This window comes from Bufo bufo, chromosome 2, assembly GCF_905171765.1.
Source record: "Bufo bufo chromosome 2, aBufBuf1.1, whole genome shotgun sequence".
Classification (NCBI taxonomy): domain Eukaryota; kingdom Metazoa; phylum Chordata; class Amphibia; order Anura; family Bufonidae; genus Bufo; species Bufo bufo.
In genome coordinates this window covers 231,224,487-231,252,380 of record NC_053390.1, presented here as the reverse complement: position 1 = coordinate 231,252,380, position 27,894 = coordinate 231,224,487, and the positions used below count along the sequence as shown (strand labels likewise).

Below are 27,894 nucleotides of genomic sequence, written 5' to 3'. Positions count from 1 at the left end.
AGACAAGTTGGACCCTATTCTCTGTGTGGAATTCCATCATTCCTACATTACTCCTATTTACAACACTAAATTTTGTTGCATGTGAGCCAGGATACAGGAGTCCAGCCGTACTACAGGTAGGAGACACCGTTGACACAATACAGAGACAATATCCCCCTCTGGCATTCCTTACCTAGTACGTGTGCTCATACCATCTTAAAGGGCCCTTTTACAGTACCTGCGCAAGCTGCAACTGGCGTCACGAACTTAGTTACACCTAAATCTGACCCACTGCATAGCAGCCCCAATGACCCAGTGTCCTGCTCATTGCATCAAGTGGCATCACGAACAGGATCGGATTGTATTGTGTGTCCATCCCTAAACAGCAGAACCGCATCTAATTGCACCAAAAAACGGACTTAAACCGCATGCTGCATAGTATAACAATCAGGGCTGAAGATTGTACAGAAATTGCTTAAAAAAGTGATTGTCTTACTTGCATTGCTGTGCCAAAGAGAGCGCTGCACGTGCGCTACAGCATTCAAATAGTTAAATTCGGCATTGTGGAATTCGCCATATTCGTTTAAAATGGCGCCCTGTCTTTATGCCCAAAGACAAAGGAACCAAAGAACGCCCTCTCAGGAGCGCGAAAATGCTGTCTACGCCCCCCAGAAGCGGGAAAATCCAGCGACACCCCCTCCAGAAAGGCGCGAAGATGTCGAATACGCCCCTTCAGGAGCGGGAAAAATCGAGACTGCCCACCATGAACTTTCTATTGTGCACCGAGGTGATAAAGTCTCCACCCCCTGGGCTGCACCCTCAGAACCTGCTATTTGCCAGAAGGAAGAAGAGGCCAAGATGGCATTTCCCCAGCCTAAATGGAATCAGATGACGATATGTGGTGAAGCTGTCTATGAGGAGCACCCACCGGAGATCCATGTCTCCCGAATAATAAAGAAAGGTGGATCCTCGATATTTGCTACCATGCTGGAGGCTGTGGATTCCTCCCCGGCCAAGGCCGAAGCACCACTCACCTTGCCCAGCATTCCGGAGGAGACCGCCGCTGAAGTCCAGGCTCCTGCTGCCAAGAACTCAAACCTGATGGAGTTCCCGGAGGCCGTGGATCCCTCCGCCAAGTCAAGTGCCACCGCGGAAGAGGACGTGCCTGCCGGAATGGAAGTTGACGTCGAGCCGTCCACCGCAGAGGCCGTCGCTGACGTCACCAGCATCCAGTCTGCGGCGCAGATGAAGATGGAGCTACAGGATCGGGACCAGGAGACACCGGAACCGGCCGCCCGGCCGCATCGTCAGGTAGGAGCAACCCCGCTCCGTGAGGCCCAGGCCCAGGCCCGGTCCGTGTCCGTCCCACGGCCAGGTCCTGAGACCCCAATACCTGCCGTCAGGCCCAGGCCTGCATCGCGTCCTGCGACACCTGCCAATGTCACCGGACCCCAACCTGCACCGCTGTCTGTGCATCCTGGTGCGGTGGAGGCGGCTGGAGATTCCACTCCACCGCCCAGCTACGCCAAACTGAGCAGCCTAAACCCTGACGTGCCCCACGAGATTACAGCTTTCGCCCAGACCGCATGGGAGTACAAGTCGGCGGTCGAGGAGTGGGCAAAGCAAGTAATAGATGACCCCCAACCAGGCGACCCCAAGTTTGCCAGGAGGACTGGAACCGTCCTATGGTTTTCAGTAGAAAGAGGCGTGGATTTCCTCCAGGACAATCACTCGGGCACTGAGGTGTTTGTAGGCCGCCAGTCCGTAAAGAGACACTATTTGCCCCAGGAAAGGCATAACTTATATATTGGGGACCAGGTGGAATACACGCCCATGAGGTCCATGCAGGGACTCTTTGCAGCCAGAGTGACCCTGCTCCAGAAACCTCTCTCCCCTGCTGCCATCACCCCAGAGACCTAGCAGGAGGATCCAGGCTCTGCAGCTAAGACCAGATGTCTGCAAGAGACCCCAGACGTCCGGCTGGTCTTTAAAGAGAAAGCGCAACCAGCCCCTGCACCTTTAATTCCTGACCTTTCACCGCCACCAACCCTGAGGGTAGGACAGATAAACAACAGCGTCCTGACCTTCAATCCCAAGGTCCAGCCCTGCTTCATGCCACCCTACATGCTCCCATGGAAGCAGCCACAGGCTAATGTTCCAGCACTCCCTGAGCCTTTGAAGCCCAAAATTCTTCCCCTTCCTGCACCGGCTGTGGATCCCGGTCTGCAGCAAGCAACGGCTACGTTCTCCAGGTTGGCTGTCCAACCAATACCTACAGTCACAGGTAGAGGCCGCTGGCGCACTACAATCAACACTACCCTAAGTCACCAGCAGAGGCAGGAGTTACCTCTTATGCATTTTAGCAGCTCGAGTAGTGATGAGGAGCTGGACACCTACCTGTAGGGTGTCTTCACTACAGAAAATATACAAGTGACATTGTTTGGGAGCCACGCCATGGACTGATTGCCTGACGGGTGAGGACCTGTTGGCATTGTTGTGTATTTTAACCCGTTCTGTTCCAGGTTGCCATTGTTTGTCCTCATCCAGATGGTCATGTCAGTTAGGACTCCCCCCCCCTCAGCACTTAACCCCTCAACATCCAAGTTCAGTGTTTTATCCCCTTTCTCAGGTTACCTGATAGCCTGTTACTGCTATTCTTTTATTAACTTTTAACCCTTTAGATTACAATTAACTTTTGCCCTGTGGATTGCAAAGAACTTTTATCCCTTTCCAGAGGATTCTACTTTAACCACCTCAGCCCCTATGGCTTAAACACCCTGAAAGACCAGGCCACTTTTTACACTTCTGACCTACACTACTTTCACCGTTTATTGCTCGGTCATGCAACTTACCACCCAAATGAATTTTACCTCCCTTTCTTCTCACTAATAGAGCTTTCATTTGGTGGTATTATATTGCTGCTGACATTTTTACTTTTTTTGTTATTAATCGAAATTTAACGATTTTTTTGCAAAAAAATGACATTTTTCACTTTCAGTTGTAAAATTTTGCAAAAAAAACGACATCCATATATAAATTTTGCTCTAAATTTATTGTTCTACATGTCTTTGATTAAAAAAAAATGTTTGGGTAAAAAAAAAATGGTTTGGGTAAAAGTTATAGCGTTTACAAACTATGGTACAAAAATGTGAATTTCCGCTTTTTGAAGCAGCTCTGACTTTCTGAGCACCTGTCATGTTTCCTGAGGTTCTACAATGGCCAGACAGTACAAACACCCCACAAATGACCCCATTTCGGAAAGTAGACACCCTAAGGTATTCACTGATGGGCATAGTGAGTTCATAGAACTTTTTATTTTTTGTTACAAGTTAGCGGAAAATGATGTGTTTTTTTTTTTTTTTCTTACAAAGTCTCATATTCCACTAACTTGTGACAAAAAATAAAAAGTTCTATGAACTCACTATGCCCATCAGCGAATACCTTGGGGTGTCTTCTTTCCAAAATGGGGTCACTTGTGGGGTAGCTATACTGCCCTGGCATTCTAGGGGCCCAAATGTGTGGTAAGGAGTTTGAAATCAAATTCTGTAATAAATGGCCGGTGAAATCCGAAAGGTGCTCTTTGGAATGTGGGCCCCTTTGCCCACCTAGGCTGCAAAAAAGTGTCACACATGTGGTATCTCCGTATTCAGGAGAAGTTGGGGAATGTGTTTTGGGGTGTCATTTTACATATACCCATGCTGGGTGAGATAAATATCTTGGTCAAATGCCAACTTTGTATAAATAAATGGGAAAAGTTGTCTTTTGCCAAGATATTTCTCTTACCCAGCATGGGTATATGTAAAATTACACCCCAAAACACATTCCCCAACTTCTCCTGAATACGGAGATACCAGATGTGTGACACTTTTTTGCAGCCTAGGTGGGCAAAGGGGCCCATATTCCAAAGAGCACCTTTCGGATTTCACTGGTCATTTTTACAGAATTTGATTTCAAACTCCTTACCATACATTTGGGCCCCTAGAATGCCAGGGCAGTATAACTACCCCACAAGTGACCCCATTTTGGAAAGAAGACACCCCAAGGTATTCGCTGATGGGCATAGTGAGTTCATGGAAGTTTTTATTTTTTGTCACAAGTTAGTGGAATATGAGACTTTGTAAGAAAAAAAAAAATCATCATTTTCCACTAACTTGTGACAAAAAATAAAAATTTATAGGAACTCGCCATGCCCCTCACGGAATAACTTGGGGTGTCTTCTTTCCAAAATGGGGTCACTTGTGGGGTAGTTATACTGCCCTGGCATTCTAGGGGCCCAAATGTGTGGTAAGGAGTTTGAAATCAAATTCTGTAAAAAATGCCCTGTGAAATCCGAAAGGTGCTCGTTGGAATGTGGGCCCCTTTGCCCACCTAGGCTGCAAAAAAGTGTCACACATGTGGTATCTCCGTATTCAGGAGAAGTTGGGGAATGTGTTTTGGGGTGTCATTTTACATATACCCATGCTGGGTGAGATAAATATCTTGGTCAAATGCCAACTTTCTATAAAAAAATGGGAAAAGTTGTCTTTTGCCAAGATATTTCTCTCACCCAGCATGGGTATATGTAAAATGACACCACAAAACACATTCCCCAACTTCTCCTGAATACGGAGATACCACATGTGTGACACTTTTCTGCAGCCTAGGTGGGCAAAGGGGCCCATATTCCAAAGAGCACCTTTCGGATTTCACTGGTCATTTTTTACAGAATTTGATTTCAAACTCCTTACCACACATTTGGGCCCCTAGAATGCCAGGGCAGTATAACTACCCCACAAGTGACCCCATTTTGGAAAGAAGACACCCCAAGGTATTCGCTGATGGGTATAGTGAGTTCATAGAAGTTTTTATTTTTTGTCACAAGTTAGTGGAATATGAGACTTTGTAAGAAAAAAAAAAATCATCATTTTCCACTAACTTGTGACAAAAAATAAAAAATTCTAGGAACTCGCCATGCCCCTCACGGAATACCTTGGGGTGTCTTCTTTCCAAAATGGGGTCACTTGTGGGGTAGTTATACTGCCCTGGCATTCTAGGGGCCCAAATGTGTGGTAAGTAGGTAAATGACCTGTGAAATCCGAAAGGTGCTCTTTGGAATGTGGGCCCCTTTGCCCACCTAGGCTGCAAAAAAGTGTCACACATGTGGTATCTCCGTATTCAGGAGAAGTTGGGGAATGTGTTTTGGGGTGTCATTTTACATATACCCATGCTGGGTGAGAGAAATATCTTGGCAAAAGACAACTTTTCCCATTTTTTTATACAAAGTTGGCATTTGACCAAGATTTTTATCTCACCCAGCATGGGTATATGTAAAATGACACCCCAAAACACATTCCCCAACTTCTCCTGAATACGGAGATACCACATGTGTGACACTTTTTTGCAGCCTAGGTGGGCAAAGGGGCCCAAATTCCTTTTAGGAGGGCATTTTTAGACATTTGGATACCAGACTTCTTCTCACGCTTTGGGGCCCCTAAAATGCCAGGGCAGTATAAATACCCCACATGTGACCCCTTTTTGGAAAGAAGACACCCCAAGGTATTCAATGAGGGGCATGGCGAGTTCATAGAAAAAAATAAAATTTGGCACAAGTTAGCGGAAATTGATTTTTTTGATTTTTTTCTCACAAAGTCTCCCTTTCCGCTAACTTGGGACAAAAATTTCAATCTTTCATGGACTCAATATGCCCCTCAGCGAATACCTTGGGGTGTCTTCTTTCCAAAATGGTGTTATTTGTGGGGTGTTTGTACTGCCCGGGCATTTGAGGGTCTCCGCAATCATTACATGTATGCCCAGCATTAGGAGTTTCTGCTATTCTCCTTATATTGAGCATACAGGTAATGAGATTTTTTTTTTTCGTTCAGCCTCTGGGCTGAAAGAAAAAAATGAACGGCACAGATTTCTTCATTCGCATCGATCAATGTGGATGAAAAAATCTCTGCCAAAAAAAGAAAAAGGAGGGGAAAGGCGTCTGCCAGGACATAGGAGCTCCGCCCAACATCCATACCCACTTAGCTCGTATGCCCTGGCAAACCAGATTTCTCCATTCACATCAATCGATGTGGATGAATAAATCATTGCCGGGATTTTTTTTTTTTTATATATACAAAGTGTTTGCCAAAGTATATGAACACCGCCACCTCCTCAGCTCATATGCCTCGGCAAACGTATCTTTTACTGCAGAGGAGAAATCTCGTCTTGCAGCGCCGCATACACCGACTTGCGTGTAATCTGACAGCAGCGCAATGCTTCTGTCCGAATGCACATCAGTGCTGCAGCTAGTCGATCGGTTGGTCCACCTGGAAGGTAAAAAAAAGAAAAAACCAGGCCGCAACGCAATAAATTTATTAACTTTAGAACAGAACATATTAACTTCTTTTTTACTTACCGGTAATTTTTTTTTTTTGTTTAGTTTTTTTTTACCTTTATAGAACAAACCTCTCCTTCCCCATGGGACAATGTGCAAAGCGCAAATCGCCCAAAGATGTGGCGAAGTACGTTATGCACTTTATCCCAGGTGAAAGGAGAGGTTTGCAGCAGCTGTGAGTAAAAGGGCCCTAATAGCCCTGTGTGCCTGTCCTGTGAGATGCAATCCCTATGCTAGGTGTACCTGTGTGTGGTACTTCCAGAAACACTCTCCTAAGCATAGGGCAGGGTGGTCAGGACAGTCAGGACAGAAATAGCGGGTGTCACGCCTTATTCCACTCCTGCTACAGACACATTTTTTTCGGGGTGGCGGTTGGGTTGAGGTACCAGCAACGACACTGGGGAAATGTCGCTCGTGTAGACGGCTAACTACACTGGTGGATGGGGCCACGGAACCTTCTGGATATAGGAGGTTCTCGATGTTCTCTTCCTGGAATTTGATGAAGGATCGTGTTCTCCCAGCCTTACTGTAGAGAACAAAACTATTATACAGCGCCAATTAAGTTAAATATACAGACACCTTCTTATACCAGCGTCTGGTTCTACGGGAAACTAAATAGGGAGCCAACATCTGGTCATTGAAGTCCACCCCTCCCATGAGCGCATTATAGTCGTGGACTGAGAGGGGCTTTTCAATGACACGGGTTGCCCTTTCAATTTGGATTGTCGTGTCTGCGTGAATGGAGGAGAGCATGTAAACGTCACGCTTGTCTCTCCATGTCACCGCGAGCAGTTCTTCATTACACAAGGCAGCCCTCTCCCCCTTTGCAAGACGGGTGGTAACGAGCCGTTGGGGGAAGCCCACGCGACTAGTTCGCGCGGTGCCACAGGCGCAAATCCGTTCTAGAAACAAATGCCTAAAGAGGGCCACACTTGTGTAAAAATTGTCCACATAAAGATGGTACCCCTTGCCGAATAAGGGTGACACCAAGTCCCAGACTGTCTTCCCACTGCTCCCCAGGTAGTCAGGGCAACCGACCGGCTCCAGGGTCTGATCTTTTCCCTCATAGATCCGAAATTTGTGGGTATAGCCTGTGGCCCTTTCACAGAGCTTATACAATTTGACCCCATACCGGACACGCTTGCTTGGGATGTATTGTTTGAAGCCAAGGCGCCCGGTAAAATGTATTAGGGACTCGTCTACGCAGATGTTTTGCTCAGGGGTATACAAATCTGCAAATTTCGGGTTGAAATGGTCTATGAGGGGCCGAATTTTGTGGAGCCGGTCAAAAGCTGGGTGGCCTCTGGGACGGGAGGTGGTGTTGTCGCTAAAATGCAGAAAACGCAGGATGGTCTCAAATCGTGTCCTGGACATAGCAGCAGAGAACATGGGCATGTGATGAATTGGGTTCGTGGACCAATATGACCGCAATTCATGCTTTTTAGTTAGACCCATGTTGAGGAGAAGGCCCAGAAAAATTTTACGTTCGGAAACTTGGACTGGTTTCCACCGGAAAGGCTGGGCATAATAGCTTCCCGGGTTTGCGGTTATAAATTGTGTGGCATACCGGTTTGTCTCTGCCACGACTAAGTCCAAGAGCTCCGCAGTCAATAACAGCTCAAAAAATCCCAGGGCCGAACCGATCTGAGCTGTCTCAACCCGAACTCCAGACTGGGCGGTGAAAGGGGGAACTACTGGTGCGGCTGAAGTTGGTGACTGCCAATCAGGGTTTGCCAGAACCTCAGGGATTCTAGGGGCTCTACGGGCCTGTCTGTGCGGTGGCTGCGACGGGGTAACTACTGCACGTGCCACCGTACCAGCTTCAACTGCCCTTCTGGTGCTCGCTACTTCACCATGTTGTACGGCAGTGCTGGTACTAGGTCCAGGAAGGGCTGCGCTGCTGGTGTATGCCTCACCACGTGATCCGGCAGCGACAGCCCCACTCTGCTGCTCTTGAAGCGGATCCTGCGCAACCTGTGGTCTAGCGACACGGGGCCTGGTACGCCTGGTTCTATCAGGGACCTCCACCTCCTCGTCCGAACTTTGGGTCAGAGAGCCACTGCTTTCTACAGGTTCATATTCTGACCCGCTAGATTCGTCAGATGAGGGTTCCCATTCCTCATCCGACTGGGTCAGAATCCTGTAGGCCTCTTCAGAAGAATACCCCCTGTTTGACATTTTGGACTACTAAATTTAGGGGTATTCCCTGAGACTACCCAAGAAAAAAAGCAAGCCTGTCTTACAAAGGGGAGGCTAGCGAAGTACCGGAGGCCGCTGCGGTTGATAAAAAATATCAAAACTGATTTTTTTATCGCCGCAGTGCGTGTAAAGTGAATGTGCAGTGATCAAAAAAAAATAATTTTTTGTCACTGCGGTGGGGCGGGCGTGGGTGAACGCACGTGTGGGCGACCGATCAGGCCTTATCGGGCAAACACTGCGTTTTGGGTGGAGGGCGAGCTAAGGTGACACTAATACAATTATAGATCTGACCGTGATCAGTTTTGATCACTTACAGATACTATAAAAGTACAAATGCTGATTAGCGATACGCTAATCAGCGAATAAAAGTGACTGCGGTGCGGTGGGCTGGGCGCTAACTGACGCTAAACTACCTAACCAAGGGGCCTAAACTATCCCTAAAACCTAACAGCCAATACTAGTGGAAAAAAAAAGTGACAGTTTACACTGATCACTTTTTGTCTTTCACTAGTGATTGACAGGGGCGATCAAAGGGGTGATCAAAGGGTTAATTGGGGTGCAGGGGGGTGATCTGGGGCTAAGGTGTAGTGTTGGTGCTACTCACTGTGAAGTCTGCTCCTCTGCTGGATCCAACCGACGAAAAGGACCAGCAGAGGAGCAGAGAAGCCATATAACAGATCATATTTACTAATATGATCTGTTATATTGCTTGTGATTCGATTTTTTAAAAATCAGCAACCTGCCAGCGACGATCATTGGCTGGCAGGTTGCTGATGCAATTCTCCTTGAACTTTTGCCGGCCCGCGATGCGCATGCGTGGGCCGGCTGTGACCGAAATCTTGCGTCTCGCGAGAGGACGCGCCGGCGCGTCCAGGCGGAATGAAACAACCACCTCCAGGACGCGTCGCTGCGTTCGGCGGTCCGGAGGTGGTTAAGCACTTCCAGGAATAAGGTTCACTCAAGTTATTGTTGAGCCTATCCTTGCACTTATAAAATTTGCACTATTTTATCAAATGTTTGCAACATAAAAGCTTGCATATAATTGCCATGCTATTTAATAATTTATGCCATTGTAACCAGTTTACAAATGTTATATAACGTTCAAGATATCCTGCCCATTGTGTGTATTATCTTTCCAGGTGCCACAATGTGAATTTATGCACTATTCCAAATGATTGCACTTAACCATTGCACTTAACAAAAAATGTAGCCACTTACCTAAAGTATGCCTTTTTACAGCTCTTGTTCACCCCCCTTATACGGACTGTCATCAGATGGACGTTGTACATCAATGGCCTACACCCGGTGATGTATACCCACAGGTACCCAGGGTAGGACCAAATGGTAAGTCCTGACAGGTCTAGTTTCACAGGTACCCCTGCTGCTTTGGGAATCGCTAGAAGCCCTAGGCTGCTCCTTCCCGCTTGTTAAATGTTCCGGATTGTTCCCATCCGGAGGTGTCTCATTCCAGGAGCGCAAGGGATTAAAGACCCTCCTCCTGTGACATTGCCAGAAGACACGGAGACGACGCATACCTCCCCTTCTGAGCCTTTTTGCCTAAGGTAAGGCGCCTCAAACCTTAGAGCCACTACTTAGCTTCCTCATAGACATCATAGTGATCGTGCTATAAGCCAAATTTCTTCAGGCTATGATGCAGGGAAGGGAATACAGGATAAAGCCACCCTTTCATTTGCGGGCATTCCATTACATAATGGCGGGATTACGGAGTAAAGACACCCCCATGCTTTCTTTGGTGTTTAAAGGATCCAGAACATCCAAAGTCAGTCAGTAAAGGTTTTGCTTTGTGCAGTTATAGGTTACCTGGTTATACCAAGATAAGGAAACTGTGTGTTGGACACCTTATGCTAGCGGGCAGGAACCTCGAGGAAACCGTATAATGTTTTGTCTTTGTATGTCATTATATGTAAATTCATGCAGCACTTTGTATTAATTGGGTACCCAGAGCTCACTCCTCCCCCGCCTATCTTGCGCCGAGGACGGCTTCACTTAAAGTAACGGGGTATGTAACATCCTGAAGTATGTCACTAAACTTCTGTTCCCCTGCTTCATAATGTTAGGTATATGCATAATGTCATCTGGTATAAGTTTTCATCATTTTCCCCATAATGTGCATTTTCCAGGTCTGTTGCATTGTATTTATGCTGTAATATTCATGTACACAAGCAGGTGGCAGCAATATGTAGTAGAACCAAGCCAGTTAGTATATCTAGACTAGAACAGACCATTCCAGGCAAGGTTCTCCCTATCTGAGGAGGTGTGGAATGTTCCCACTTCCTGCCTCATGGGGAGGAAAGAAAGTTCTAGTTAGTGTACCAGCCACCCCCTGTTGGGGTAGGCTGTGTGAATAGGAGCTCCCAGAAACAGGGACCCCAACCTGGGATCCAAGCCTCTGCTGAGGCCCAAGATCAACTTTCCCAGCCTGAGTTCCTTACCTCAGCTGGATGACAAGGAAGCAGCCAACTTCAGAACTATCAGATCTCCAGGACGCCACCATCATTCCCTGCGAGCAGTCCTGTAAGTACAGATTCCAAATACAAGGAGAAGATAAGTACCTCCACAGCTAGTCAGGCCCAAACCAAGCAGAACATAGACAGAGCAGAAGACAGATACCTGCCAGATTCTTAAAGGCGTATGTACTAGATGCAGAATATATAGATATATAATTCCTGCCACATACTGCCAACACCTGCTGGGACCTAAAGACTATTGCTGTAACATTGTATGGATCTCAAGCTGCATCTTATAACACCAAGTAAAGACAAGTTGGACCCTATTCTCTGTGTGGAATTCCATCATTCCTACATTACTCCTATTTACAACACTCAATTTTGTTGCATGTGAGCCAGGATACAGGAGTCCAGCCGTACTACAGGTAGGAGACACCGTTGACACAATACAGAGTACATGAGCTATAACATGTATATGTATGTCTGCTCTACAGTCCAGCAAAAAAGATAGAACATGTCCTATTCCTGTTTGTTTTGCCAAAGAGAATAGGCAGTTACATCTGGTCCACAAAAAAACGGATGCAACACAGATGTTATCCATCATTTTTGTGGATCCGCATAATGCCTCATTCACACATCAGTGTTTTTGTGAGTGTTTTCTATCAGTGGTTGTGAGCCAAAATACAGAAGGTATAAGGGAAAGATCTGCACCTGTTCTGTGTTCTGGACCAACACTTGGTTTTGGCTCAAAATCACTGATGGAAATCACTGACTGAACACTGATGTGTGAATGAGGCTTATACATATGAATGCACCCTGATACTGATGACTCCCGGCACCCCACTCTTCCTAGGCCGCTGACGTCACATACATCAGTCACATTCCCTAGCTTTACAGCCGCTATACAACGGATGGTGATGTGCTTGGCGAGCTGAGAGGAGGCCACAGGGCTCTCTGGAGCTCCACAGCCTCCTCAAACAGGACCCCCACTGATCACCTACTGAGGGTAGGTCGTATGTATTAAACACTCGGAAAACCCCTTTAAAGGGGTTATCCAAAGTCTAACACATGCCCCCCAATGCCCGGGGCCCTTATATAGATTATACTTACCCCGTTCCCCGGCACCCGCGTTGCTCCTGACCCCCACAGGGCCGCTGCTGCATCTCCCCTACCGCGTGGATCAAAACATCTGGAGACAGGGGAGCAGCCAATAGCAAGCCGCAATGGGGATGAGCCTCCCTAGCATCGCGGGAAATGCAGTGGCGGCCATGGAGCGGGTCAGGAGCAACGCAGGTGCTGGGAAGCAAGGAAAGTATAAAGCCTCATGCACACGACCGTTGTTTTGGTCCGCATCCGAGCCGCAGTTTTTGCGGCTCGGATGTGGACACATTCACTTCAATGGGGCCGCAAAAGATGCAGACAGCACTCCGTGTGCTGGCCGCATCTGTTGCTCCTTTCCGTGGTGCGCAAAAAAGAAATAACTTGTCCTATTCTTGTCCGCGCTTTGCGGACAAGAATAGGCATTTATATTAAAGGCTGTCCGTGCCGTTCCGCAAATTGCAGAACGCACACGGACGCCATCCGTGTTTTTCGGATCCGCGATTTGCAGACTGCAAAACACACCACGGTCGTGTGCATGCGGCCTAAGTAATAGGCTGTTCATATGCCTATTTCTGAAGCACCTGTTCTACTTTTATAGAAGTCAGATAAAGGGGGAGAGGCAGAGGGCGATTTTTTCTTTTTTATTTAATCCCATTTTTTTACTGAAAAATTTCAATTTAAATAGAAAACAAAAACTGTCAAGTTGTCAGAAATGCGGAGAGTGGGGCTTGGAAGTGTGGGACGGAGCCGTACTGGGTCACACACTGACTCCGTGCATTCCCTGACAGCCGGGATTTCTCCTCATTCCATCCCCTCAGGCTCTCGGTGTAATCCCGCTCTGCAGCGCCCTCGTGCGGTACAGCCCACACTGACATGACCACGCCTACTCATCCTTCTCCCTTGCCGAGCTCCGACTTGGCAAAAAGAGGAGCAGAGAACGCGCATGCGTAATTGCCTCTGTCCCCCCTCCTGCTGCTCCCAACAGCGGTGGTTGCTGTGGTACCGGGCGGAGGGAAGTAGGCGGTAACCCTCCGGACAGACACCGGTAAACAAGCCTCCTGGCTGAGCGGAACGTTCGGGCATGAGGGACCGGCTGACTGAGCTGTCAGCGGTAAGTGCTGCAGAGGAGACGCTGGGAAGTAACGGTTCTGGGAGGGAGGGCGGTGGAATGGACGCGCCCGTGTGGGGTGACTGTTGTGTGCGGTTATGAGGCGTTATTTTTGTGCAGTGTGCGACATGTGCATAGGACTGTCTCAGCAGGCTGCAGCATACAAAGTCCATGGGAGGTGGCAGGACTGTGCCCGGGACTTCCCGAGGTGTGGCGCTGCCGGCCGAGTGTCATTGGGCTGTGTTCACATCTGTCATGGAACTCGCCAGATCGGCTCCCGTTCAGTCTGAGCCCTTAGTCCAGCGCTGCACGGCGACGTGTATTGTGCGACAGCGAGCTTGCGACTGTTTTCGGACAGTGACTTGGCGGTAGACGCACAGAATGGGCTCCTTTCACAGAATAGGGTACTTTCACAGAATAGGGTACTTTCACAGAATGGGCTCCTTTCACAGAATAGGGTACTTTCACAGAATGGGGTACTTTCACAGAATGGGGTACTTTCACAGAATGGGGTACTTTCACAGAATGGGGTACTTTCACAGAATGGGGTACTTTCACAGAATGGGGTACTTTCACAGAATAGGGTACTTTCACAGAATGGGCTCCTTTCACAGACTGGGCTCCTTTCACAGAATGGGCTCCTTTCACAGAATGGGCTCCTTTCACAGAATGGGCTCCTTTCACAGAATAGGGTACTTTCACAGAATAGGGTACTTTCACAGAATAGGGTACTTTCACAGAATAGGGTACTTTCACAGAATAGGGTACTTTCACAGAATAGGGTACTTTCACAGAATAGGGTACTTTCACAGAATAGGGTACTTTCACAGAATGGGCTCCTTTCACAGAATGGGCTCCTTTCACAGAATAGGGTACTTTCACAGAATAGGGTACTTTCACAGAATAGGGTACTTTCACAGAATGGGGTACTTTCACAGAATGGGGTCCTTTCACAGAATGGGGTACTTTCACAGAATGGGGTCCTTTCACAGAATGGGGTCCTTTCACAGAATGGGGTCCTTTCACAGAATGGGCTCCTTTCACAGAATGGGCTCCTTTCACAGAATAGGGTACTTTCACAGAATAGGGTACTTTCACAGAATAGGGTACTTTCACAGAATAGGGTACTTTCACAGAATAGGGTACTTTCACAGAATAGGGTACTTTCACAGAATAGGGTACTTTCACAGAATGGGCTCCTTTCACAGAATGGGCTCCTTTCACAGAATAGGGTACTTTCACAGAATAGGGTACTTTCACAGAATAGGGTACTTTCACAGAATGGGGTACTTTCACAGAATGGGGTCCTTTCACAGAATGGGGTCCTTTCACAGAATGGGGTCCTTTCACAGAATGGGGTCCTTTCACAGAATGGGGTCCTTTCACAGAATGGGGTCCTTTCACAGAATGGGGTCCTTTCACAGAATGGGGTCCTTTCACAGAATGGGGTCCTTTCACAGAATGGGGTACTTTCACAGAATGGGGTACTTTCACAGAATGGGCTCCTTTCACACTTGCGGAACTGCCCACCGGATCCGCCGATCTGGATGTGAGACTGAAAGCGGATCCGGATCCGTTTCACAAATGCATTGCGAGAACGGATCCGTCTCTCCGCTTGTATTTTTTTCACAGTTTGCGCAGACCGGAAAGAGGGATCCGTCCTTCAGGTGTTTCTTAATGCCGGATATGGCACTAATACATGTCAATGTAAATTATTGCCGGATCCGGCATTCCGGCAAGTGTTTTGGAATTTTGTGTCGCGCGACAACCGTAGCATGCTGCAGTATTATCTACGTCCTGAAAAGGCAAAATGACTGAACTGAAGACGTCCTGATTAGAGAGGAGCGAACTTCTGTTTTAAGTTCGGCGTCTAAAGTTCGGCCTCCGGTTAGCGGAGGATCCCGATATGGATTCCGAATTCCGTTGTGGTCCGTGGAAGCGGAATCAATAATGACCATTATTGATTCCGCTACCACGGACCACAACGGAATTCGGAATCCATATCGGGATCCTCCGCTAACCGGAAGCCGAACTTTAGACGCCGAACTTAAAACAGAAGTTCGCTCCTCTCTAGTCCTGATGCATCCTGAACGGATTTCTCTCCATTCAGAATGCATGGGGATAAAACTGATCAGTTATTTTCCAGTATTGAGCCCCTAGGACGGAACTCAATGCCGGAAAAGAATAACGCTAGTGTGAAAGTACCCTTACACTCTCCCTTTCTGCTATTGAGATCCGTCATATAAGCGGGAGAAAAACCCTTCTGTTTTGTCCCCCTTCATTGTCAATGGAGGAGAAAACTGAACTGAACAAAACTGAATCCGTTCCGTTCCATTTGGTTGCATGCCCACCGCGATGTGATGCGGAGCAAGACGGACACACAGTGTAAGTTAATGGGGACGGATCCGTTTTCTCTGGCACAATAGAAAATGTATCCGTCCCCCATTGACTTTCAATGGAGTTCATGACGGATCCGTCTTGGCAATGTTACAGATAATGTGACCGGATCCGTTCATAACACAAGCAGGCGGTTGAATTATCAGTAACGGAAGTGGTTTTGCTGATCCATGACGGATACAGCAAAAAACACTGGTGTGAAAGTAGCCCGAGTCGCTTTTCGCCCGCGACTTCCATTAAAGTCAATGGAGTAAAAGTCACGTGATTTATGACCTGCCCCACAATGTCCATCAGGGGTGGATTTTCTGCCACGGAGGCGTGGCGGTATGTTGTGTGTCACATTACAAGGCCATTGCCCATCGTTAGGAGCAGTGACGCCTTGGGGCTCATGCGCACCACCGTTGTCTGGGTCCCCATTTACTTCAATGGGGCCACAAAAGATGTGGATGGCACGCCGTGTGCTGCCCGCATCCGTTGCTCCGTTCCGTGGCCCAGAAAAAATTAGAACATGTCCTATTCTTGTCCATTTTGCAGACAAAATCAGGCATTTCTATCATGGGCTGCCCGTTCCGTGTTTCAAGTTGCTGACTGCCAAACAAGTCGCGGTCGTTGACGGACATACGGATGCAGAAAGCACACAGATGATCCACGTCCGTTCCACATATGGGTAGAATATGTCCTATACCTGAGCCTGAGGCCTAAGACATGTGTGCTCTGCTTTGTCCCAGGTACAGCACCACACCTGTCCATGTCTGGTATTGCAGCTCGTCTCCATGGAGTACATGGGGCTAGGCTGTAATGCCACACACAACCTATGGATGGGGGGGAGCTGTGGAGCCATGTTTTTCTCAGTTTGTACAATCTTCTTAAATGAATTGTCCAGCTTTTTTATCCCTTTTTTAAGGTTCATCCCCAGGATGAAAGATTCGGATTGTCCCCAGTGTAATATTGAGTAGAACAGAATGAGGGGGGAACGAATCATTCTTCGCACATTCAGTTCCCTGTGTAATCAGGCCAGTGCAAACGAGCGCCGATGGATGCGTGATCAGGCAGTGTATACTACACAGACCGGTATCGGAGGATGATACTGTACTGTATTTACTCAGCTTTATTCCAAATTTGGAGCAGTTTTCACTGTAATTGAAATTATGTGACCCCCCCCCCCCCCCACCTCTCGTCATACTGCCCCCTTTGGACAGCGCTCCCATCCATAACATAAATGGCTGCAGACTGAGGGGTACGTGACCATCATCGCACCTCCCCCATAGACCTGCACCACGTTTCAATGAAGGAGGCATGGTGACGCAGCTGGTCGCAGCCATTTTGGAGTGGCTTTAGTTATTGTGAGAAAGGCCTCAGACTTGTAATAAGGCTGAATGAGGAGGTGCCAGATGGTCCTCCGTGGGGGCCTTCACATGCCGCAGGTAGTTGACAGGGGCCTGCAGAAGTCCACGTGCCACCAGAGCACTTCCATTCAGGTGACTGATTTTCATTCCCAGAAATTTGCTGCATTAGAGGGTATTATTGGGGGTCATTTACTAACATCACTACTCCTGTTTTTGCAAGACTCCTTTTTGTGATTCTTTGTCACACGGGCATTTTTCCGCTGTCCTTGCCACTTGGGAGTGGTGGGGGCCGGGCAGAAAAGAGGCTTGAAAATGACCCCGGTCAGAGGCTGGTGCACTTTTCACTCCAGGTGCACGGGCTGGTCACTTCATAGACTCCTCAACATTGCAAGCCCGTGTTCACATCTGCGCTGTGTTCCGACAGAGGAACAGACTGCCGGAGTTCCCTGTATCCGGTACAGCCCGATACCAGCGCGCACTGCTGGGTCCCCATTCACTATCATGGCGGGGCCAGACACAAAATGCCGCATGTAGTACTTTCTGTCCATCTGAAAGCCGGCACGTATCCTGGATACAGTGAACTCCTCCACCAGAACAGACTGCCGGAGTTCACAGCGCAGGCGTCAGTGCACCCTCACACCGGGTTCACATCACTGTTTAGCTTTCCCTTCTGATCTGTCAGAAGAACATAAAAAATGGGTTCTTTTATTCAGTTTGTGTCACTTCTGAGATTAGTTATTTTTGACGGGTGGGAAAGTACTTTTGCAGGACTTTTTCCAACGTCAAACAGACAGAAGTGACACAGAGTGATCCTCATGGATGCTCAAATAAAGAAGCCATTTTTTTCTGTTCTTCTGATGGATAAGAAGGGAAAGCTAAACAGTGACGTGAACGAACCCCAAGATGGCAATCTCCGTGGGCAATGCCATGAAGAGGCCTTCACAAGGGAACGTCCCTCTGGTCCTACTCTTGGCATTCTGATGTGAGATGACACAGTGTACGGTAGCTGATTCCTCCAGTCTTCATGTCCGGTACACAAACAGCTCAGCGTTACATTGTTTTGGTCATGGAACCAGTGGTTCGGCCATTTCTCCAAAGTGTCCCAGGAGCCGTATTTCAACCAATCAAGCCAGACCGCATGTTGCTCGTGCTACTGTGAGCAGCCTGCATGGCCTAAACGTGCTACCATTGCCTGCAGTGTCTCCCATCAAGCACATCTGGGGCGGCATTGGTTGACAATTACGTAGGGAGGTGCCAGCTGGAGATCTTGATGATTTGGGGCTCAAGCTCTTTTGGCGTGGCAGAACATTCCTCAGACAACCATTGATAACATGTCAAAGCGTGGCAGTGCGGGTTTATCTGTGAGTGGCGCTCATACTGAATACATTGAGAGATTTTTAACCTGTCTATCCATCCTGTGATTCCCATAATTCCATGACGTTTCCTTCTTGGAGTTGCAGTTCCAGTGTTGAGGAGCGTGTGTCTCGGTAAAAAATGTTTTCTGTGACAATTGGAAACTGACCTGAGTAGAAGGAAAAGGAAATCCTTTGCTAGAGGAAATTGTTTGCTTTGTCCATCTGTTTACATTCAGTTCAATAGTTTTTTTTAGTAGTGGGAGGAAAAGAGGGTTACAGACCACAGATACACTTGTCTAAAGCTGCTCGCTGTACGCAGGCACAGGAGGACTGGGCATGTTGTGTACCTTATGCTTTCTTGTGCAGAGTGATAAGGCACTAGGGGACCCGTCACCGCTCCTGACATGTCTGCTGAAGTAACTGCTTGCATTCTCCATCTAATAAGTCAGGAGCATTATTCTTATGACTCTGTGATGTGCCATTCCTTTATTATTCCTGCTAGAAGTTCTGAAAGAATTGCTAGCAGTTTGCAATGAAGGTCCAGATGGGTGTTACCAATTAGGTGTGTCCCTGCTCAGTCTGACAGTCGCAGCACTGACTGGATAGTGTCAGACTGTGCATGGAAAGACATGTCAGGAGATGCTATGCGTTCTCATGGTATGATTAATATATATATATATTTTTTTACCGTCTAAAAGAAAAACAGTTTGCTGCCCATGGCTGCGCTGTAATTGGTTTCTATGGGTGACAATTCTTGATAAACCTGTGGCCGATGGTTCAGCATCCCTTTACACACTCCAGTATTGAGCATACACGCTCCTCCCGTTCTCAGCAGTGCCAGTCTCTGCCCAGGACAAGCTTCAGAGTCATTGGTGCCATGAGATGTGGAAATAACCTAAAGCTGTTTGACTATACAGCAGTCTGCAGTTTTCAGCCGCAATACATGTTGAATGCCACAGATTGTGTAAAAAAAAAAAAAAAAAAAAGAAATCTCTGCGTCTCAGTCACTTATCTACCAAGACTCCTCTGCACCCTGGAGAACAAAGTTCTGTCTCTTTTCCCAGAGTGTGGGGGAGGGGCAGTAATCGATCATGTTTCACTCCTAGCCTGTAGGAGTCCTCTTTGGGGGCTCTGGTCTCTCCTCAGCCAGGATACACATCTGTGTATTTTGCCTCTGGTGAAAAATCTGAATCTGAAGAGATGTATACAGTGAATGTGTACTCACAGAAGGGTGTCCCCGCCTCCCCAGGACAGGAAACAACGTAGAAGCTCAAATTTAAAAGGCCCCCTCCCTTTACCTGCTTCAGTTGTTGTTTCCTGTCCTCAAGGGATCGCGTGGGAACCGCTTCTGCAGTGTCGGGAGTACAAATGAAGTTTTGCACGGCTTGTCAGTTTGCCCCATTCGGGAGGGTCTGTGCAGGGGACGGGGATTGAAGAGGGCCTGGCGCCTCTGTCCCGTTCCTTTTGGCGTAAGCCCTTCAGTGAAGGCAGCCCCGGCATCCGCTTCCCCGGTGACGGTACCTGGGGAAGCAAAGGATCGCGCCTGCATGCGCCTAACAGGACGGAACTTCTGGGCAGAGTTGTGCTTTGCCAGGTCTCTGCGCGTCACTTCCGCCAGCACATAACGTCAGAGACCTGGCGGATATCGGAGGAATGTCGGGAGCAAGGAATGCAGTAGACAGCGTCCTGCATGTGCAGCATGTCCGCTCCCTTGGACGTTCCTGACATGTCCCGCAGACCTGTGGATCCTTCTGCCGCCCAAAGCCTGGTAAGCCTCCTCCTAACAGTTGTGTCTCACATGTTACCTCTATTTGGGGAAGAGGGAGCACAGTTATATTGTTTCTCTCTCCCACTGGTGTTGGTGCTAGCCTTCATTTAAAATTCTTAGTTGCTAATTCGGCCCAAAATTCTTTCTTACTTTTATAGGGCAGGGAGGCCAGCACCCTAATGACCTCTAGGGGAGATTTGGCACGGAGAAAATGTGCAAAAAATCCCTGCTGTCTAAGTCTAAAAAGACGCTTTGTCCTAGGTGTACAGACAAAGTAGTAACTGAAGAATCGCCAACCTTCCTAGAATCAATAAGAAATATGATCAAGGAGGCAGTAAAAGCGGTGATAGATGCAAGATTACCACCAGGTTACCCCCAACCGTCAACCTCACAGAGATCACAGATAGCAGAATTCCCATGTGATCCAGACTTCGATGAGGGTGAAATATTTTCACAGGCAGAGTCAGAATCTTCTGAGGACGAATCGGGGAAGCCTTTTTGTATTCCCGAAGATACGGAAAAATTATTAAAAACAATAAGAGCTACTATGAACATTTAAGAACGTATAGGAATCTCAATATAGTTAAAGTTCCCAAGATCGACGCTCCAGTTGCCCGCATATCAAAAAAGACTTCTTTACCTTTTGAGGACATGGGTCTTTTCAAGCAGGCATGGGAGACAAACGCAGCTATGCTGAGGCCAAGTATAGCGGTTAGGCTACTTTCACACCTGCGTTAGGTGCGGATCCGTCTGGTATCTGCACAGACGGATCCGCACCTATAATGCAAACGCTTAGATCCGTTCAGAACGGATCCGTTTGCATTACCATGCACAAAAAAAAATATATATTTTTTTTTTTGTTCATGATAATGCAAACGGATCCGTTTTGACTTTACATTGAAAGTCAATGGGGGACGGATCCGTTTGAAAATTGAGCCATACTGTGTCATCTTCAAACGGATCCGTCCCCATTGACTTACATTGTAAGTCTGGACGGATCCGTTTGCCTCCGCACGGCCAGGCGGACACCCGAACGCTGCAAGCTGCGTTCAGGTGTCCGCCTGCTGAGCGGAGCGGAGGACAAACAGTGCCAGACTGATGCATTCTGAGCGGATCCGCATCCACTCAGAATGCATTAGGGCTGGACGGATCCGTTCGGGGCCGCTTGTGAGAGCCTTCAAACGGAACTCACAAGCGGAGCCCCGAACGCTAGTGTGAAAGTAGCCTTACCTGTACCTCCAGATCATTATCGGTCTGGTTAACCCAGCTGGAGGAACAACTGGCGGCAGGTATCCCCAGAGAGGAGATCCTGGCCTCTATCCCTATTTTGAAGAAGGCCTCAAATTTTTTTGTCAGATGCCTCGGCGGATCTAGTAACGCTCTTGGCTAGGTCTGCTGTCTTATCAAATGCCATTCGTAGAGCTGTATGGCTCAGAACCTGGCCCGGGGATGCTACCTCGAAGATTTGTCTGTGCTCCATTCCGTGTGAGGGGGATAAGTTGTTTGGTTCAGCCTTAGATGACATTTTGTAGAAGGCATCAGACGGGAAGAAAGGTTTCCCTTCAGACTCAAGTTTTTTCCAACAGAGACTGTCCTTTAGGAGCCAAAAAAGGATCAGATCAGAGGCGGGAAGACATCTCTAAAGATGGCAATCCTCAAGAGGAAAGGGGAAAGCTTTTTTGTTCACCCCAGAAACCACTGCAAAGTCTTCACAATGACGCCATATTTAAGGTAGGAGGCAGATTAAAAGATTTGCCTCAGCCTGGGACAACATTTCTACCTCCCTTTGGGTAAGAAATACCATAAGAGAAGGTTACAAGCTAGAGTTCGCTACTCTTCCCAGAGATTTCTACACCAGCAACAAGCCTTTGAGTCGACTAAAAAAACAGCAGGCTCTGGAATCGGAGATAATATTGCTGCTACAAAAACAAGTCATAATTCCGATACCAAAAGATCAGGAGGGAACAGGGTTTTATACTCCAGTCTTTTTAGTTCGAAAACCAAACAACTCTTAGAGTAATAATAAACCTGAAAAGGTTGAACAAGAGCATAGCCTACAAAAAATTCAAGATGGAGACAATCAGGTTAAAGGTAAATCTCCTGACTCAAGACTCCTACATGGTAACTCTCGACCTTTCCAATGCATATTACCATGTGCCCATTCACAAAAACTATCAGAAATATCTCAGACTGGCGATATTTCTGAAATGAGAGAAGCGTCACTTTCAGTTTCAGGCCCTTCCCTTTGGGTTGTCCTCAGCCCCCAGAATTTTTTTCAAAGATCATGCCAGAAGTGACAAGTCACCGTCACCTTCACCTTCAGGTATCTTAATCATTCCGTATCTGGACGATTTTTTATTTTTTTTTGCAGCTCCGTCCCTCCAAATTCTCCAGTTATATCTACAGATTGTTCAAAATAAGTTGCAGGAATTGGGCTGGTTACTAAAAGAAAAGTCAGACTTAGTTCCCAGCAGAGAGAAAATATTTTTGGGGGTCAAGTTAAACTCACACAATCTCCATGTCTTTTTTTCCCTCTAGAAAAACAGATTTCTCTATCTCCAAAGATCTCTCTGTTTTGCAACTCCAGAACAGTATCCTTCAGAGACATCATGACGCTTTTAGGCCATTTGATGTCCACAATTCCAGCAGTGCAGTGGGCCCAACACCACACAAGGCCACTACAATCATTTCTCCTGGAGAACTGGGATGGAAATCAGAATACCCTAGACAAGAAGATAAAAGTTCCTTTTAAAGGTAAAGCAGTCTCTCCTGTGGTTAAGAAGAAATCTTCAGTCAGGAGTATTTGGGCGACACACATATCAAGTCGTTATTTCTACCGACGCCAGCAATCACGGATGGGGAGGCAACACCAAAGATCAGGTAATACAAGGAGTTTGGTGTAAAAAGAAAAATGGCAGAAGCATCTTCAAATCTAAAATCAACTGTAAAATCCCATCATGTAAAAATTCTGTCCGACTATTCCACCGCTTTGAAAACCAAAAGAACAAACAAGTAGAAAAATTCTGCTCCCTCTTCTTAAAGGATCAGCTGTTTTTTGTGGGCACTCTCAATACCGAGAGTGCTGATGAAGGCGATAGAAGAAAAAGTGCAGATGATTCTGATGGCCCAAAAGATCCTGGTTTCCCCTTCTTTCCGACCTCATAGCTGGGGAATTCTGGATTCTCCCATCATATCCAGGCATGCCTCAGGGTCCGGTATCTCATCCATGTGTGTTTCAATTACTCCTAACAGCTTGGAGACTGAACAAGCTATATTGAAACAAAAGGGTCTGTCAGATCCTGTAGTATCCACCCTTCTGTTGAGTAAAAAGGACACTTCGTCCAAGATCTACAGAAGAACATGGAAAGCCTTCTTAAAATTTGCAGGAAATAAATGGTGTCACTATCGAGATCCGGATATTCCCCTAATACTGGAATTCCTACAAGCAGGTCTAGATAAAGGGCTCAGACCAAGCACCCTTAAGATGCAAGTTCTACAAGATCTACCCCTAATAAGACGATTCCTAAAAGGGACAACAAGACTATTTCCATTTGTCCACTCTAATATACCTCCTTGGGATTTAAATCTGGTTCTTGATGTTCTGATGGATACGCCCTTTGAACCCTTACAGAATATTCCTCTAAAACTTCTGACATTTAAAACCACCTTTTTATTGGCAATTACATCGGCTAGAAGAGTTGGGGAAATCCAGGCCTTTTCCTGCAGACCACCTTATCTCTGTCTTAGAAGACAGCATTATTCTAAGGCATACTCCGATGTTTTTGCCAAAAGTTGTTTCCAGATTCCATCAACAGCAGGAGGTATCTCTACCTTCCTTTTGTCCAGATCCATCCTCAGAATGAGATAACAAATATCATAATCTGGATGTAAGAAGATGCATACTAACTTACTTAGACGTCCCCAAAGAATTCAGAAACTCTATCTTGCATCTCCATGGTCCATCTTCTGCAGTATCGGGGTCACCATAAAGGATCTGCAGCAAGCAAGACTACCATCGCAAGATGGATAAGAAATACCATTTGAATTCTGCTACATTCAGAAGGACTTGACTCCCCCTAAAGGGATAAAGGCACAGTCTACTAGGGCAATTTCTGCCTGATGGGCAGAATATGCCTCTGCATCTGTGGATCAAATATGCAGGGCAGCCACTTGGGCAAACCCTAGTATTTTTTTCAGACATTACAAACTGGATGTACTCCATATTTATGATTTATCTTTTGCCAGAAAAGTATTATCTGCGGTAGTCCCACCCAAAAAAATCGTTTTTTCTCTGTTACTCCTTCTGTGAGTGCCGTTGTGGAGGCGGCGGGGAAAAGAGTTAAATTACTCTTACCAGTAATTTAATTTTCCAATAGCCTCCACAACGGCACTGGAGTTTTGTTGCACCCCGTGTGTCATCCATTTTCCACATACACTACTAGGCTGTAAATTAGTTTCCAGAGCATCTCCTACCAATGGTTTGTGAAAATCACTGACAGAACTCTGATGCCCTCTTTGTTCTGTCAGTAGTTTGCATGGACCCATAGACTTAGTCCACATCACGGAACACAGTATTGCATGTCTCCGTGTAGTGGAAGTAAACGAGATCAACTAAATAAATCAATGGGTACGCGTGTTGTCCGTAGAGAGCGCACACAGCACTCTTCTGTGATCCACTAATGTGTGAGAGAGGCCTAAGACTGGTTTGGTCTGACTCAAAATATTGGGCCAAATTTACAATTTGCATTGTTTAATTTGTCTAAATCTGCAATGTGGGCGATCTCAAATATATTCCCACAATAACGATATTAAGAAATGTATAGCAATGATGATATAAATCACGATGGATACCTATTTTAAAGCAAAAACACTTGGGACCACAACAAGACATTATACTCTATAGATCGGTGAGCTACCAGGAGACATTATACTATTTGAAGGCTTTAACTTATAGCCCCATACTTTATAATGTCTCCTTGTTGCCCCCATACAGTATACAGTAATGTCTATTTGTTGCCCCCATAGTATGAGGGCCATAAGGGGATATTATACTGTACGGGGACAACAAGGAGACATTATAATGTATGGGTCTTGTACAGTAAGATGTCTTTGGCATTGCCCCCATACATTATAGTTGTCTTTTTGTGGCACTGATGCCCCACACCATGTAATAAGGACTGAGAACATGGATTTAGAAATGAATGTGGACCAAAAATACGGTTGTGTGCATGAGGCCTTAAAGGGTTTCTATCACCTGAAAAATGGTTATTAACCTGGCTGACATTAGCAATGTATTAATGTCAGCTGAACATAACTATATTAGTGCCATCTCACTGCCTGCCGCCGTTATTGAGAAAAACTAACTTTTATAATATGATAATTAGCCTCTAGGTGCAGGGGGGCGTTGCTCCTGCTCCTAGAGGCTCTGTTCTCTCACCTCTGGCCACGCCCTGCTACATTTGATTGACAGGGGCAGGCAGCATTGGTCTCCTACCTCCCTGTCTGCAGTGTAAATCTCGCGCTGTTCAGTATTCGGTGCAGGCGCAGTGAGTGAAGGGCGCTCGCCGGCTGCCAGCTTTGGCGGGGTTTCTTCAATTAAGATGGGAGAGGACAGCCTCTCCGTGATCAGGTGGATGAGATAAGTATAATTTTATTTTATTTTTTTAACCCCCGAGCACCTTAATGTGACAAGGGGTGGCAGTCATTGCACCTGCTCCATACAATGAAAAGCGGTTCGTGACGAAGTTAGGCAAAGCTGCCGAATCAAATTTTTCAAAACTTCGCTCATCACTAGTAATAGTGCCCCCTACAGTACCCCCAATAGCAACCCTAATAATAGTATTGCCCTCCATATTGTGCTGAATAATAATGCCCCCACAGTACCCTCAATATTAATAATGCCCCCATAGGGCATTAATACCCCCCTATAGTGTTCCCATTTATATAATGTACTACCCCACAGTATAATGACCCCATATATAATGTGTAAGAATGTATAATATATTCATATCTAATGTGCTCTCCCACCAGTATTTCGCCCAGTAGTGCCCATAGATATATAAAAAAAATATAATAAAATTATACTCTCCTTTGTCCATCTGCGATGCAGGCCACTGCTTTCTTCAGGCCACAACGCCTGAGTTGCCCCTTCCCGGTGCAGGCAGTTTCAATGACATCACTGCAACTAGGGTTGTTTCGATGCCAAAATTTTGATTCCTTTTCGATACTATAAAAAAGTATTGCGATACTCGATACCATTCGATACCACACATAAAATAAAATGCCCAAAAAAGCCGTGTACATTCCGCATTTTATGGAACGTCCGGCCCATAGCGCCACCAATGATAATTAATGTTTAATATACAAATACAGCCGGCGACAGAAACACATTGCCAGCACCCAACCTCTGACAGGGTGCTGCGATCAGCTGCAATTAACCCCTCAGGTGCTGCACCTGAGGGGTTAACTGCCGTGGATCGCAGCGCCCTGTCAGAGGCAGGGTGCCGGCAATGTGTTTCTGCCACCGCCTGCATTTGTAATGTATTAAACGTTAGTTATCATTGGTGGCGCATTGGCCACAGCCCCTCCCCTCTGCGCTCTCATTGGAGGCAGCAGCACAGGGGGGAGGCAGAGACTGCTTCCTTCTTCCCTGTGCTGCTGAGAGCAGCGCGATCCATACTCTCTGATACTGGGCTGTGCAGTAGCACAGCCTAGTATCGGTAAAAGACAAATCCCGGTATCGTATCGATATCGAAAGTTCGATACCCGAAACAACCCTAACTGCAACCTCCTGTGATGTGTTCACGTGCCTACTTCATCGAGCCACCCATGACCCGGCACAGGAGGCCTGTGGGGACGGGAGCTTAAGGCTCCCATGCCCCGTAGTGAACTGCTGCCCCCCTGCCTCATGGCAGAATCAGGTGTGACGTCACAAAAATACTATGGTAATTAAGAATCTACGATATTGCTGTTTCTTAAAGGGAACCTGTCACTGGGATTTTGTGTATAGAGCTGAGGACATGAGTTGCTAGATGGCCGCTAGCACATCTGCAATATCCAGTCTCCATAGCTCTGTGTGCTTTTATTGTGTAAAAAAATTGATTTGATACATATGCAAATTAACCTGAGATGAGTCCTGTATGTGAGATGAGTCAGGGACAGGACTCATCTCAGGTTAATTTGCATATGTATCAAATCGATTTTTTTACACAATAAAAGCACACAGAGCTATGGGGACTGATATTGTGGATGTGCTAACGGCCATCTAGCAACCCATGTCCTCAGCTCTATACACAAAATCCCGGTGACAGGTTCCCTTTAATACTGCGGTACATCATATATACTGGTATATTGCCTAACGCTAGAACAGATGCAGATTTTTTTATTTATTTTTTCCTATGGAAAAACCACAGTGTAAGGGCTCATTCAGATGGCCGTATGCGGTCCGCAAAAATGCCGATCCGTTATTTTGCGGATTAGATGCCCCGTTCATTTCTGTCCTGTTCATTTCTATAGGGCCCTTTTTCTTCCACTGCACGGCTCAACAAAAAAATTAAACCTGTCCTGTACTTGTCTTTAAAATCAGGACATGGCCCTATTGAAGTCTGCTAGCATTTCCTGCTGCTCTATGACATTGTCTGCCTACCTTTAAGTCTTCTGAAATAATGACCCCTAAATCTCTTTCCTCAGATACTGAGGTTAGGACTGTATCACAGATTTTATATTCTGCTCTTGGGTTTTTACGCCCCAGGTGCATTATTTTGCACTTATCAACATTAAATTTTAGTTGCCAGATTTTTGACCATTCCT

General features: G+C 46.7%; 1 protein-coding gene across 1 annotated transcript in view; it reads left to right on the top strand.

Moving 5' to 3' along the window:
- Positions 1 to 13,063: 13,063 nt before the first annotated feature.
- The window catches only part of STX2 (syntaxin 2), a 69,621-nt gene continuing 54,790 nt past the window's right edge, over positions 13,064 to 27,894 (top strand). The window contains exon 1 of the mRNA XM_040416254.1: positions 13,064 to 13,222. Within this exon, the coding sequence (XP_040272188.1) occupies positions 13,193 to 13,222 (30 nt within the window). The 5' untranslated portion in view covers positions 13,064 to 13,192. The remainder of the gene's footprint in view (positions 13,223 to 27,894) is intronic.